Source organism: Cervus canadensis, chromosome 8 (assembly GCF_019320065.1).
Source record: "Cervus canadensis isolate Bull #8, Minnesota chromosome 8, ASM1932006v1, whole genome shotgun sequence".
Lineage (NCBI taxonomy): Eukaryota > Metazoa > Chordata > Mammalia > Artiodactyla > Cervidae > Cervus > Cervus canadensis.
This window is the reverse complement of record NC_057393.1, coordinates 9173164-9189454: the sequence shown is the minus strand read 5'-3', so window position 1 is coordinate 9189454 and position 16291 is coordinate 9173164. Positions and strand designations below refer to the sequence as shown.

Below are 16291 nucleotides of genomic sequence, written 5' to 3'. Positions count from 1 at the left end.
TTAAGTGAAAATCTGTTTGTGAATAGAAAGGGGTTCCATAAGGTTTAGCTCTAGGAATTAGAAAGAAAGTAAAGAAAGAAACTTACTCTTTGGCTAAAGTTTTTCCACAAACAAAAAGCTGACTGAGGACATGGTGGGCAAAGACTGTGAGGTTCCGCTTCATTTCAGGGAGAGACAAATAGGTAGAGTACAGAAGAATTTTAGGGCAGTGAAACGATTCTGTTTAACACTATAATGGTAGATACATGTCATTACACATTTGCCAAAACTCATGGAATGCATAAGACCAAGAATAAACCCAATGTAAACTATGGGTGATAATGTGTGCTGTGCTGTGCTTAGTTGCTCAGTCATGTCCAACTCTTTACAACTCCATGGACTGCAGCTGGTCCAGCTCCGCTGTCCATGGCAATTCCCCAGGCAAGAATACTCCTGTGGGTTGCCATGCTGTCCTTCAGGGGATCTTCCCAACCCAGGGATCAAACTCAGACCTCCTGAATTGCAGGAGGATTCTTTACTGTCTGATCCACCAGGGAAGCCCAAGAATACTGGAGTGGGTAGCCTATCCCTTCTCCAGGGGATCTTCCTGACCCAGGAACCCAACCGGAGTCTCCTGCATTGCAGGCTGATTCTTTACCAGCTGAGCTACCAGGGAAGCCTGATAATGATGTGTAGGTTCATCAATTCGTAACAAATGTACCGTCCTGGATGCTGATAGTCGAAGAGACTTGGGTCGGGGTGGGCAGAGGTGTATATGCACTCTCCACTTTCTTTTCAATTTTGCTGTGAACCTAAAACTGCTCTTTAAAAAGTCTCTCTTTAAAAAGTAAGCAAGCAAAACTAACCATGTTTAAGCAAGAAAAAAAAAAAGGTTGCTTAAGAAAGGGAGAGGAAATGAGTGTGAGCGTGGATGAGGAATTAAAAAAAACAATAATAAAGGAGAGGGATCTTGCACTGGGCATATGACAATGAACTGTCATGAAATCAATGTTTAACTCAATGGTCACCTTAAACCCAAGAGAAAGAAAATGAGATTGAGTATGTGCACCTGCTCTGTAATCACAAATATATCAGATACAACACCGGGTTATTGATTATATTTTGTCCCTCATTCTCAATCACTTGTTCACCACATTTTGAACATACCTCCTTATGACGAAGAAGTAACCTCATAAGTTAAGCTAAAAGCTAGAATCTGAATGCAATTATACTACATCACATTCTCCACAGAGGGAATCCGTTTTATATTTCCCCACATCTTAGCATTTCTTTTTTTAACATTAAAAAAAGTGTGCTCTGCATGAATGCACAGGACTTGGAAGTGTAAGGAGGAATGTGCCTTTCTTGCCTTCATTTCCGGACACTTGCTGCCGGCTGGTGGCGTTACCGCGCAATAACTAATATTTTTTGCCTTTCCACCTGTCACCTGGAAGGAACAGCGGGGCACAGTTGTCGGACTCAGCTTCAGCTCGATGGTTCTTCTTCTTTTTTTTTTAACTGCCTAGCGCCGCAGCTTCAGGGATTTCAATAGTTCCCCGACCAGGGGTTGAATCTTGCCCTCCGCGGTGACAGCGTTGAGTCCTAGCTGGACTGGATCCCAGGGAATTCCTAAGTCCAACTTTTCTGACCTTTTAGGAAACGCATCCCCGTGAACTTGCCAGCGTAAGGGACTCGACTCACAGTCAGTTCAGCACCAGCGCTTCAAGGGTCCAAGGGGACAATCTCGGAAACGACCGAGACCAGGCAGACCTTTTTGATCCGAAGACTCGCCAAGTCCTCCCTTGCGCCCCCAGGAGGTGCAACCAGGCGCTGGGGGACTGCGCATGCGCGGTTTGACGGCCATTGCGCCGTCAACGCTTCCGGTCGCTTCGGGTCTCCCGCTACAGCATGAAGATGGGGGAGGACGTCAGAGGAGCGCACAGCGAAGGGCCACAGAAGCTAGTCCTCTGCGTTCTCTGCGGCCTGCCCGCGGCAGGAAAGTCAACTTTCGCGCTCGCCCTCAGACACCGGCTACGGCAGGAGCTGGGATGGGCGGTGGGCGTCGTCGCCTATGATGACGTCATGCCGGAAGCGAGCCTTGAGGCAAGCGCGCGCCCATTGGTCAGTACGGAGGGGGCGGGGCCTAGGCCGGAGTTCAGTTCAGCTCAGTTCCGCTCAGTTGCTCAGTCTTGTCCGACTCTTTGTGACACCTAGGAGTACAGCCCGCCAGGCCTCCCTGTCCATCACCAACTCCCGGAGTTTACTCAGGCTCACGTCCATTAAGTCGGTGATGCCATCCAACCATCTCATCCTCTGTCGTCCCCTTCTCCTCCCGTCTTCAATAGCCAAGGGAAATATGTATTATTGGAGGAGACCCTGATGCTGGGAAAGATTGGGGGCAGGAGAAGAAGGGGACGACAGAGGATGAGATGGTTGGATGGCACCATAGGTGTACTGGATAATGCATGGTGTGGGGGAAGGATCCCTGATGGAGGAGAGACGGGGGTTCGAGGAAAGTGAGCTGGTTTACACAGAATAAGTTGACTATGAATATGACAGGTACAAACAGCCACCAGTATAGGGTTAGATTCTGAAGTCAGCGTGCAAGGTGGAAATCTCCCATTGTCAGATACCCTCCTGAAAATCCTTTGGGAAGGTTGTTCTGAAAAGAGGGACAGACGCTTTCAAAAATTCCAACACAGCCAATTTAACAATCAGCCAGGAAAATCCAGGTTTTATGGGGCTATAAGTTATGCAGTTTGAGGGAAACCCTTTTAAAGAAGAAGAATTCAAAATTACAAGTAACAAGGTACTTTTAGGGTGCCTCCTGTGAAAGTCCAGTTTGTACAAATGAAAAATTCGTCCTCTGAAGCAGCATCTTCATTTGTAATCAGAGTAAACCTGCCACTGCCAGAATAGGAAAAGATGTTGGTTTCTTAGTTGACCACCAAATGAAGTAATAGGCTTGTCTTTGGGTACCAAGTGCATACTCCGCTTTAAACCCTCAGATCACCCTCAGCGCGATGGGATGCATCCCTTTGAGAAGCATGTGAAAACAGAGACTTTTTGGGGAACAGTAGGTTGATGGCACTCATCTCATGCTAACTCTAGAGAAAATACTCAGTGACATATTCTGAAAATTTTAAGTAGTTTCGTTGTTTAGTGCTGAATGTAGATGAGTTCGCATAAATAAAATGCAAATGTATGATTTCAGTCTGAGTATATTTGCAAAAATACAATACATTTGGCGTGTGAAAAATTTTGGACTTCACCAGCAAAGTTATATATTTCCCCATTCTTGGCTAATTGTGAGGTAAATATGGTATCAGTCCTATGGTAGCACTGGATTTACTTAGGTAATAGTATTTTCACCACTCTGCAGGAAGCTGGAACTTGACAATAGAGATTGTATTTGCTGTGGTTTTCCCTCAGTTTTCTTACTGTATTTTTTCCACTCTCCCCCTACAAAGGCCCAGGGGCTCATTTTGTTACCATGATTAGGATATCTCACATTTTAGGAAGTGATCTGTGTTGCTCTTTTCTTTTCAGTGGATTTCACTGATATATTGGGTTGGCCAAAAAATTCATTTGAGTTTTTCCATAAGATGGTACAGAAAAATCTGAGCCAACTTTTTGGGCAATCCAATATTTGTTTTGTGTGCTGTAATCTCAGTGTTGTGATGAGGCGTGGACAGACAGGAGAGGGATCCTCATCTCCCATCCTTGTGTTTTCCCTCCAGCCTTGACCTCATAACTGAGTCGGTGTTCTCCAGAGCCCGTGAGCAGCAGCGAGGTTACTTGTGTTTTCACACTATTCTCTTCCCCTCAATCTGCTTGCTCTATCTTTCATTATCCCATTCCATTCCTATTGTTAGCCTGATATCCTTTCATCTGGACCCAGAGAATTTTCAGCTGATCCTCTTTCTGTCTGCAAATTTGCTTATTTCAAGGGCATGTGGGCATTGCTATATCTTAGCCGGACTGTTTTATCTTGGCAGGATATTTATTTTAGTTCCTTCTTTCTCCTGGTAACAGCTTTTCATTCTTTCATTTATTCACTTTTTCAGTCATCTCATATACATTTCTGGAGCATTTTTAGGTGTCAAACCCTCTGCTGGAGGCTGAGTATACAGCACTCTATTGATCTAGCAGGGACATGGAGTTGCTTAAACAGTGTAAACCCTCTTAGAGTGGAGACTCAATGTATACAGGTGTCACGGTAGGCAAGGAAGGGTCTGCATGCCTTCTGCATGGTTGAGTCTGAAAAGAGTTCACAGAGAGCTAATATCACTGAGTAGTTTTTCAGCAGAGGGAATAGCATATATGAAGACATGAGTATGAGAAAGCCAGTTGTGTCTAGAGACCTCCAAATGGTTCAGAAATTATCATATGGAGCAGGGCGGGTGTTGAGGCATGACCACACTACTGGCCAAAGCCTAATATAATTTGCAGTTCTCTGGTATTTTGCAGCCATCCCAGTGGAAATTGCTTCGCCAGGAACTGTTGAAGTACCTTGAACACTTCTTGCTGGCTGTCATTAATGGGTGTCAGATGTCTACCCCACCCAGCAGGACTGAAACCATGTGGGAGGATTTTATAACCTGCTTGAAGGATCAAGATATGATATCTTCTGCAGCTGTTGAGGCCCAGTCTCTCTACTCCTTAACGAAGACTGCTGTGTCTAGACCTCTGCTTTTGATTTTAGATGACAACTTTTATTATCAAAGTATGAGATATGAAGTCTATCAGCTGGCTCGGAAATGTAATTAACACATTTTTTCTCCTCTCACACACAAAGATATTTATTCATGTGTCAAATTTACTAGTGCTGGAACTTCCCTAGTGATCCAGTGATTAAGATTTCACATTCCAATGCAAAGGGTGAGGATTTGATCCCTGGTCAGGGAGCTGATATCCCACATGCCTTGTGGCCAATAAATCAAAACATAAAACAGAAACAACACTGTCACAAACTCAGTAAAGACTTTAAAAATGGTCGCATCAAAAAAAACCAAAACAAAACCAACATCACTGTTTTTAGTGGGAACTTAAGTGGATTAGGAGGTTTATATGGATTTACTTCATTTTCAAAGCTACACGTTCAGTACTGCAAATGATCTTTCCTTCTGCAGATGGGGTAACTTATGTAAATACATTTAGTTCCCATTTTGGAAGAGTACTGCCTGAGTAATTTTGTGGTTTTTGAATTGTTTTCAGATTCATTAGGCTTTTGCCAGCTCTTTTTAGACTGTGCTCTCGAGACCTGTCTACAGAGGAATGCCCAGAGACCACGACCACTGCCTGCTGAGACCATCCACCAGATGGGAAACAAGATAGAAAAGCCCAACCCTGAGAAAAATGCTTGGGAACACCACAGCCTCGCAATTCAGAGTCCAGCATGTGCTTCAGAGGCCAGGTAGCCCACTCAAAGGTGTCTTTTCACCAGGCGCCTTGCTGGGCCAAGCCCTGGGCTGCATGCTTGTCCTGTATCCACTTGGTTGCTCTTCACACAAGCCTGGAGAGAGATTATTTCTTCCCCTTTGTGTAGAAGAGAAAACCCAGTGAGGAAGTTTAGTTTGCCCAGAGTCACTGAGATTGTCAGTTACAGCTGAGAGGTGAATCCAGGTTTCTTTGCAAATATGTCCTCTTGTTAAAATTATACGGTTTCCCAGGGATCAGGGCAGGGAGTTCAGAGTAGGGTACCTCTCTGATACTCTTGCTGAAGTAGTGTAGTCTAGATTGCCCAGCAGTTTTCTTTCCTTTGTCAGTTTTTTAAAAAAACTTTTTATTTATTTTTTTGGCTGCACCACGAGGCTTGTGTGATCTTAGTTCCATAAGCAGGGATCAAACCCATGTCCTCGTCATTGGGAGCGCAAAGTCTTAACCACTGGACCACCAGGGAGGTCCCCCCAGTAGTTTCTTATACAGAGAAAAGTAATGGAACTGAATCCTGGCTATGCCTTAAATCTCACTCCATTACATTGCTTGTGTAGGTGTGAGGCTTGTGGCTATGCTGTCTAATGCATTTGATTACTGAAATAGGTCTCTAGAGTTCTAGTTTACAACATTTCTGATAGAAATTTCACCAATGATGGAACTGTTCTGTCTTTGTTCTGCCCGGGATGGTAGCTGCTAGCCACATGCAACTGGCCATCAAGCACTAGACATATAACCAGTGCAACTCATGACCTGAATTTTATTTATTATGTATTTATTTGGCTGCCCTGGGTCGTCTTTGCTGCATGTGGGCTCTCTCTCTAGTTGCAGAGAGCCAGGGATGCTCTCTAGTCACTGTGCATGGGAGTCTCCTTTCGGTGGGTTCTCTTGTCGTGGACCACACGCTCCAGAGCACAGCCTAAGTAGTTGTGGCCCATGGGCTTAGTTGTTCTGAGTCATGTGGGATCTTCCCAGACCAGGGATCCAACCCATATGCCCTGTATTGGCAGGTAGATTCTTAAACACTGGACCACCAGGGAAATCCCATGACCTGAATTTTAAATGTTATTTTGATCACTTTAAACTTAACTGGTTGCATGTGGCCTGTGGGTGCTGCAGGAACAACACAGTTCTAGAGGTATGTCCCCCTAGTTCCTTAGTTCCTGCCTCACTGTTGTCTGTCCATATGAGATCAACAGTTTTTTTTTTTTTTTTGAGATCAACAGTTTTTAAAAGGCTAATGTTTTAAACTCTGTATTCTCTTCCAATCATATAAATGTTTTTCTTACACTCATTCTTCAAAATAGTTTCCATGCATTTTGTAATACTCTAACATTCTAAAAACATTCAAAATTGGATTTAAGTAAGTACTGTTCATAGGGTTAATGAAATAAGCTATGGCTGAGATTTCTAATTTTAACTTTCCATAATATCTTGAAACTTTGAGCAGGTGAACACATAGCTGATTGATGGCTTGTGTTTCTGGAATACTGAAAATGTTTTCCTTCGGAAATGAATGGCTGGTTGAGATATTGAGATATCCCATGAGAGCAGCCCAAGGTTACCATCACTGCTTTGGGGGCTAGTTCTTACTAGGGGTAGGAAGGAGTGTGAGCTTTGCCAGTGCCAGGGATAACCCTGAGCAGAATCTGCAGGTTTGTCTTGAGTCTTAAGAACTTGGTCCAGGGACTTCCCTGATGGTCCAGTGGCTAAGACTCTGTGCTGCCAAAGCAGGGGACCCAGATTCAATTCCTGGTCAGGGAACTAGATCCCACATGCCACAGCTAAAAGGATTCCACGTTCCACAGCTAAGACCCTGTGCAGCCGAATAAATAAATATATAATTTAAAAAAGACAAAACCTAAACCAGGGAGGAAAGAAAACCAACCTGTGGTCTAAAATAGTCCCAGCATAGCTGTGAAGGGGTTGTCTAAAATCTGGTGACCTTCTATTGGAAGTTGAAAGATGATATGACAAATAAACCTTTCCCAGGCTTCTGTGAAATACTACAACTACTTAACTGGTGGTTCAGCAGTAAAGAATCCGCCTGCAATGCAGGAGCTGCAGGTTTGATCCCTGGGTCAAGAAGATCCCCTGGAGTCGGAATTGGCAACCGACTCCAGTATTCTTGCCTGGAGAATCCCATGGACAGAGGATCCTGGTGCGTTACAGTCCATAGCGTCACAAAGAGTTGGACATGACATCTGAACTCACATACACAGACACACACACACAAATGAGTAGAAGCCAGGAAATAAAGACTAAGCAGGCTTCTCTGGGGAATATAAAGTTGTAGGTACCTAAAGTTCAGCACTTAATGAGAGAAAAGAGAGAATGTCTTTTCAAAGCTTATTAATAGGGGTCTTGGGAAATTATTAATTTTTTACAAGAGGGATTTTGGGGGGCTTCTTTGTTTTGAAGTTCTACATTTGAATTTTGCAAGTAGAAGGTAGCTTCCAAATCACTTTGCTTTCCCACTTCTGTTTAGGATTTTGAATATACCACTTGTATTCCTCTAGAATTCAGCTTAGTGCTCAAAAACACAAGTTCTTTTAAAAAACAGGTGTTTGATGTAAGAATTTATTTAATCCTACCTCCTCTTACAGGCTGAAGCTGACTGATTTATTGATTACTGCTTTGGAAAATCCAATAAAATACGTGGAGGAGAATTTGGAACAAAAAGTAAGTCTTTCAGTTGAGATTTAGCATAAATGAGAAGGAACTTTCTCTCGGAAGAAGGATCTTCTGTAGGAAGAGCATTTGGAGCTGAGTGTGAAGTATGAATAACGTGTGGAAGATGATCTCTGTCCCTGCCCCAGCATCTCACCAGCATCCAGCCCCTGATACCTGGGTGCAGCGGTGCTCTGGAGGCAGCCTGCGCTGTTTGGTCAAAGGCAGCTGTTAAATTTTCAGAAACGTTGGAGCCTGCTGATGTTACACTGGTAGCTTGAAGTGGGCATGGATGGGAATATTTACACCATTGTTGTTGTCGTTGAATCACTCAGTCGCGTCTGACTCTTTGCGACCCCAGGGACTGAAGCACGCCAGGCTTCCCTGTCCTTCATCATCTCCCAGAGCTTGCTCAAACTCATGTCCTTTGAGTCAGTGATGCCATCCAACCATCTCATCCTCTGTCATCCCCTTCTCCTCCTGCCTTCAATCTTTTGGCATCAGGGTCTTTTCCAATGAGTCAGCTCCTCGAATCAGGTGACCAAAGTATTGGAGCTTCAGCTTCGCATCAGTCCTTCCAATGAATATTCAGGACTGATTTCCTTTAGGATTGATTCGTTTGATCTCCTTGCAGTCCAAAGGACTCTCAAGAGTCTTCTCCAGCACCAGAGTTCAAAACCATCAATTTTTCGGTGCTTAGCCTTCTTTATAGTCCAACTCTCATATCCGCACACGACTACTGGAAAAACCATTGCTTTGACTAGACGAACCTTTTTTGGAAAAGCAATGTCTATGCTTTTTAATATGCTGTCTAGGTTTGTCATTGCTTTTCTTCCAAGGAGTAAGTGTCTTTTAATTTAATGGCTGCATTCACCATCTGCAGTCATTTTGGAGTCCAAGAAAATAAAGTCTGTCACTGTTTCCATTGTCTCCCCATCTATTTGCCATGAAGTGATTGGGACCAGATGGCATGATTTTAGTGTTTTGAATTGAGTTCTAAGCCAGCTTTTTCACTCTCCTCTCTCACTTTCATCAAGAGTCGCTTTAGTTCCTCTTCATGTTTTGCCATAAGAGTAGTGTCATCTGCATATCTGAGGTTATTGATATTTCTCCCAGCAATCTTGATTCCAGCTAGTACTTCATCTAGCCCAGCATTTCACTTGATGTACTCTGCATATAAGTTAAATAAGCAGGGTGACAATATACAGCCTTGATGTACTCCTTTCCCAATTTGGAACCAGTCCATTGTTCCATGTCCAGTTCTAACTGTTGCTTCTTGACCTGCATACAGATTTCTCAGGAGGCAGGTCAGGTGGTCTGGTATTCCCACCTCTTGAAGAATTTTCCACAGTTTGTTGTGATCGACACAGTCAAAGGCTTTATCATAGTCAATAAAGCAGGAGTAGATGTTTTTCTGGAATTCTCTTGATTTTTCTATGATCCAGTGAATGTTGGCAGTTTGATTTCTGGTTCTTTTGCCTTTTCTAAATCCATCTTGAACATCTGGGAGTTCTTAGTTTACATGCGGTTGAAGCCTAGCTTGGAGAATTTTTAGCTTTACTTTGCCACCATGTGAAATGAGTGCAATTGTGCGGTAGTTTGAACATTCTTTGGCACTGCCCTTTTGGGGAATTCGAATGAAAACTGACCTTTTCCAGTACTGTGACCATTGCTGAGTTTTCCCAATTTCCTGGCATACTGAGTGCAGCACTTCAACAGCATCATCTTTTAGGATTTGAAATAGCTTAGCTGGGATTCCATCACCTCCACTAGCTTTGCTTGTAGTGATGCTTCCTAGGGCCCACTTGACTCCTCACTCCAAGATGTCTGGCTTTAGGTGAGTGATGACACCATTGTGGTTATCTGGGTCATTAAGATCTTTTTTGTATAGTTCTTCTGTCTGTTCTTGCCACCTCTTCTTAATATCTTCTGCTTTTGTTAGGCCCATACCTTTCCTGTCCTTTATTGTGCCCATCTTTGCATGGTATGTTCCCTTAGTATCTCTAATTTTCTTGAATAGAGAATCTTTCCCATTCTAAATAGACAAACACTATAGATGGGTTTGTTTCTGTCTTTGAGAGCTCATTCTTAGACATTAACCAGCATACATGTAGGCACATGTAACCCAGTTTACAACTTGATGTATTTCACTTAGACCCTCTCCTAGAGAAGAAGGGGGCTTCCCTGGTGGCTCAGATGGTAAAGAATCTGCCTGCTATGCAGGAGACCTGGATTCGATTCCTGGGTTGGAAGATCCCCTGGAGAAGGGAATGGCTACCCACTCCAGTATTCTTGGCTGGGAAATCCCATGGACAGAGGAGCCAGGCGGGCTACAGTCCATGGGGTCACAAAGAGTTGGACACGACTGAGCGACTAACACTTTCACTAGAGAATACCTGGAACAGAAAAGCCCCTTTTACTTTTCTTTCTGTCTGTTCACCTATGTATCACCTACACTTTAGTCATTTCTTTTATACAACTAGGTAACTGTCCCAATAACAATGTCTTATTACCTAGGAAACAGACAGACTTATCTGTTCAACTAACATTCTTCATCAAGCTGATCAGACCCTCCGAAGAATTGTCTCTCAGACAATGAAGGAAGCCAAAGGTATGCTTAGTAGTTAAGATTCTGTTCAGTTGAGACTATTCTCTCCTGCTACTCTTGTTCCCTGGACACGAGTACTTTATGTACTTTCATTTGTGACGTTTACATCATGTTTTCTGTTTAAATGTGCAACTTGGTTATGTTAAACTTCCACCCCTGGAATCAGGCTTTCATCCATCCAGTAGGTTTTTATTGAGTGGCTACTCTGTACTAGGCTTTATTCTAGATATTGGAACATTTGGAGGGAGCAGAATGTCATAGTGAGGAGACACACAAAAAATGAATATACGAATATATACCAGTGCTCTGAAGAAAAATAAAGTAGGGTAAGACAGTATAGGGGCTTCCCTGGTGGCACAGAGGTTAAAGCGTCTGCCTGCAATGCAGGAGACCAGGGTTCGGTCCCTGGGTTGGGAAGATCCCCTGGAGAAGGAAATGGCAACCCACTCCAGTATTCTTGCCTGGAGAATCCCATGGATGGAGGAGCCTGGTGGGCTACAGTACATTAGTCCATGGGGTCGCAAAGAGTCGGACATGACTGAATAACTTCACTTTCACATGACAGTGTAGTGATGGGAGGATTTATTTTTAAAAGAGCAACCATGAAGACTTCTCGGAGGAAATGACATTTAAGCAAAGATGTGAATGAAGGGAAATAGCAAGCCATACTGATGCCTGAAGGATCATTCCAAGCAGTGCACAGGTAAAGCTGTTATGTTCTAGAACACAAAAGAAGCCATTGAGTCCAGAGTGAAGCAAGGGATGGAGAGAGGTAGTCAGGGCCAGTTGGAAAATCAGCATGGCATCTGAACAAGCTCAGTGCACTGTCAGTCTGAGGTTAGATGAAATATGTGGTAATTACAATTTTGGAAAATTATTCCTTTAGGTTTTAAATATTGAACTCTTTACTATCACCCTTGATTTTAAAAATAACAGCAGCTTAACATTTCTTAAACTCCTTTTATATGCTAAGAGCATTATATATTTTTTCTAGTCTTCAGAATCCTATCAGAGAAGTGTAGTTTTACAAATGGGGAAATGGAGGGTCTGAGAGGATAAGTATCCCTGCTCAAGGCTACACTGAACAGTGGCTATATATACTTGGGCAACTTGGGGTTCAGAGTTAAGTCTGATTCTAGTCAGTGCTTTCTGTTATGCTCCCGCACATCACCAACATTTATTATTAATACCTTTAGAAAAACTTAGGTCATTGGAAGAAGAAACAGTATACTAACCATATTATGTTTTTCAAACTTTTTTTGAAAACTGTGATCCATAAGTAGATTTTAATGACCTAGTGTGTGTAGCCCCTTACACAAACACACTCCTGCATAGAAACTGGTTTCATAAAACACTCCCATGTTTAATGAACTCTACTGTGGGACTATTTGATTGCATCTTAGAAAAACACTGGTTGCAATGTGCAACCCAGGAATGGGTTATAATACAAAATTTGGAAAAGAGCTGGAACAAAAATGGTCTTACGTCAGAATGAAAACAAGAATAGTTGTAGAAGTTCTTTCAGCCATTTGCCTTTGTCTATAAAATGAATTATGACCATGACATTGGTCCCATCACTTCATGGCAAATAGAAGGGGAAAAAGTGGAAGCAGTGACAGATTTTATTTTCTTGGGCTCCAAAATCACTGCAGATGGTGACTGCAACCATGAAATTAAAAGACACTTGCTTCTTGGAAGGAAAGCTATGATAAACCTAGACAGTGTATTAAAAAGCAGAGACATCACTTTGCCGACAAGGTCCATATAGTCAAAACTAAGGAAATGGCAACCCACTCCAGTATTCTTGCCTGGAAAATCCCATGAAAGGAGGAACCTGGTAGGCATGGGGTCGCAGAGTCAGACACGACTGAGCGACTTCACTTTCACTTTCATGGTTTTTCCAGTAGTCATGTATGGTTGGGAAAGTTGGACCATAACAAAGGCTGAGCGCCAAAGAGTTGATGCTTTTGAATTGTGGTGCTGGAGAAGACTCCTGAGAGTCCCTTGGACTGCAAGGAGATCAAACTAGTCAATACTAAAGGAAATCATTGGAAAGACGGAGCTGAAGCTGAAGCTCCAATACTTTGGCCACCTGATGCAAAGAGCCAGTTCATTGGAAAAGACCCTGATGCTGGGAAAGATTGAGGGCAGGAGGATGAGGGGGTGACAGAGGATGAGATGGTTGGATGGCATCCCTGACTCAATGGACATGAATCTGAGCAAACTCCGGGAGACAGTGGAGAACAAAGAAGCTTGGCATGCTACAATTCACGGGGTGGCAAAGAATCAGACATGACTTAGTGACTGAACAACATAAAATCAAGGGGGAATAGGGTTATACCCAAATTACTCTTGACTCTCTTCCTATCCATTAAAATATTTTTTTTTCCCCCCTTTTGGTGAAGGAGATGGCACTAGCTTCTAGAACTCTGCTTAAATAAAATTAGAAAATTTGGTTCTCTTTCCATTAAGAAGTAAAAGGACAATCCACAGAATGGGAGAAAATATTTGCAAATCACACCTCATAAGGGACTTATACCCAAAGTATATACAGGACTCTCACAACTCAATAATAAAGACAAATAACCCAATTTTTTAAACAGGCAAAGAATCTGAGTAGAAATTTCTTCAGGGAAGATAGACAAATGGCTAGTAAACACATGGAAACACACCTGGCATTATTAGTAATCAGGGAAATACAGATCAAAACCACAGTGAGATGCCGCTGCACACTCACTAGGACAGCTAGAACCTAAAAGTCCAAGTTTTAGTGAGGATGTGGAGAACTCAGAATCCATGGCCACCACTGCTGGGAATGTAAAATGGTGCAGCTGTTTTGGAAAACAGCCTAGCAGCTCCCGAAGAGTAAATGTAGTTACCATGGGACCTAGAAATGAAAACATATATTCATATAAAAATTTGTACACAGGTGCTTATAGCATCATTATTACTAATAGCCAAAAGATAGAAGTAACCCAAATGACCATCAGCTGACAAACATATGGATGTGTCCATCTATCCAAAAAATGGATTATTCAACCATAAAAAGCAAGAAAATACTACAACATGGATGAACCTTGAAAACATTATGAAAAGTGTTAGAAGCCAGTCACAAAAGTATGAGTCTAGTCATGTGAAATGTCCAGAATGGGGAAATCTGGAAACATGAGGTAGATTACTGCTTGCTTAGATTTTGAGGGCAGAGAGAGGGGGAATGGGGCAGGAGGGTGATATTAACTATCACAGATGATAAAAATGTTTTTCAAGATTGACTGTGATGATTGCTGCTTATATCTGTGAATATACTAAAACTACTGAATTGTAGTTTAAATGGTAAGCTGTAATGTTAATTTTACCTCCATAAAGCTGTTCAACAAAAAAATCAAGTTCTCAGTCACATCACCCACATGGCTAGTGGCTGCTGAACTGAATAGGGCAGACATAGAACACTTCCATCATTGTAGGAAATTATATTGGACAACTATTCTAGGTATATGAGCTTTAAACCCAACTGTCATTTTCTAGCTCTGCTCTTTTGCCTTACTATCTGTTAATTCAATAAGATTGTAAGCCAACTTATTTTGTCAACAAAAAGCCTTTTCTGCTCACATATTTCATAGCAAGTTATTTAAATGATTTGCTTGTATTGAATTGTGACCTTTGTCTACATGTATATTACATCAGCTCAATTATAATTTGTAGAAGAATCTGAATGGTTTGTCTGAAGTAATCAAATTAATTTCCTAGTGTCATCAGTCCAGCTAAATTTAATCTACCCAAATAATTTTGAGTATCTTTATTTTAGATGAACAGATGTTTCCCTACAACTTGAAGCTTTTGGCAGAGGAACTTAACAAGCTCAAAGCAGAGTGTTTGGAAGACCTAAGACAAGGAAACAAAAGATACCTGTGCTTTCAACAAACCATTGACTTATCAGATGTTATTTCTTTTTTCCATTATGAGAAAGATAACATTGTACAGAAGTATTTTTCAAAGCAGCATTAAAACTTCTGAACCTCCAATCAAACATCTAGTTTGGTTATGATTTTGCAAACAAATTAAAACAATTATGTATTACTGGATGTGTTCTAGTCTAATAATGTGAATTGCTAAAGACCTGTTTAAAAAAAATCAGTCTATTCTTTGGACAAACTCTTAGAAAGATAGAGTCTCCCTAGACTGAATCAGGAAGAAATAGAAAATATGAACAGACCAATCACAAGCACTGAAATTCAAACCATGATTAAAAACCTCCCAGCAGACAAAAGTCCAGGACCTGATGGCTTCACAGGCAAATTTTATGAAGAGAAGAGTTAACACCTATCCTTCTGAAACTGTTTCCAAAAAGTCACAGAGGAAGGAAAACTTCCCAACCCATTTTATGACGCCACCATCACCCTGATGTCAAAACAAGAAAAAGATATCACACAAAAAAGAAAATTACAGGCCAGTATCACTGATGAACATAGATGCAAAAATCGTCAACAAAATACTTGCAGTCTGTATCCAACAATACATTAAAAAGATCATACACCATGATCAAGTGGTGAATCCCTGGAATTCGTCCCAGGGATGCAAGGGTTCTTCAGTATCTGCAAATCAATCACTGTGATACATCATACCAACAAATTGAAGAATAAAAACTGTATGATCATCTCAATAGATGCAGAAAAAGCTTTTGATGAAATTCAGCACCCATTTATGATAACAACTCCCCAGAAAGTGGATATAGAGGGTACATTCCTGAACATAAGAAAGGCCATATAGGAATTTAGAAAGGTGGTAATGAGAACCCTATATGCAAAACAGAAAAAGAGACAGATGTACAGAACAGACTTTTGGACTCTGTGGGAGAAGGCAAGGGTGGGATGTTTCAAAAGAACAGCATGTATATTATCTGTAGTGAAACAGATCACCAGCCCAGGTGGGATGCATGAGACAAGTGCTCGGGCCTGGTGCACTGGGAAGACCCAGAGGAATCGGGTGGAGAGGGAGGTGGGAGGGGGGATAGGGATGGGGAATACATGTAACTCCATGGCTGATTCATGTCAATGTATGACAAAGCCCACTGAAATGTTGTGAAGTAATTAGCCTCCAACTAATAAAAATAAATGGAAAAAAAAAAAAAAGAAAGGCCATATAACAAACCTATAGCTAGCATCATACTCAGTGGCGAAAAGCATTCCCTCTAAGATCAGGAACAAGACAAGGATGTCCATTCTCACCAGGTTTTTGGTTTTTTTTTTCTCACCAGTTTTATTCAACATAGTTTTGGAAATCCTAGCTACAATAATCAGAGAAGAAAAAGAAGTAATGGGAATCCAAATTGGAAAGTGAGCTCAACTGTCACTGTTTGCAGGTAGTGTGAGTGTGTACATAGAAGAGCCTAAAGATGCTACCAGAAAACTACTAGAGCTCATCAATGAATTTGGTAAAGTTGCAGGTTACAAAATTAACACACAGAAATCTGTTCCATTTTTACACACTAACAACGAAAGATCAGAAAGAGAAATTAAAGAAGCAATTCCATTTACCATTGCAACAAAAAGAATAACACACCTAGGAATAAACCTACCTAAGGAGATAAAAGACCTTTGG

General features: G+C 41.8%; 1 protein-coding gene across 2 annotated transcripts; it reads left to right on the top strand.

Moving 5' to 3' along the window:
* Positions 1–1643: 1643 nt before the first annotated feature.
* On the top strand, positions 1644–14896 carry PSTK (phosphoseryl-tRNA kinase). Of its 2 annotated transcripts, none has more exons than XM_043477213.1 (6): positions 1644–2082; positions 4450–4741; positions 5197–5395; positions 8022–8097; positions 10603–10696; positions 14499–14896. In XM_043477213.1, exons 1-6 carry the CDS (start codon positions 1888–1890, stop codon positions 14696–14698), a joined length of 1056 nt encoding a protein of 351 aa, XP_043333148.1. In that variant the 5' UTR covers positions 1644–1887; the 3' UTR covers positions 14699–14896. The 2 variants fall into 2 exon arrangements, with proteins under 2 accessions (XP_043333148.1, XP_043333147.1); XM_043477212.1 differs by having other exon boundaries at positions 1646–2100; positions 14499–14779.
* Positions 14897–16291: the final 1395 nt, after the last annotated feature.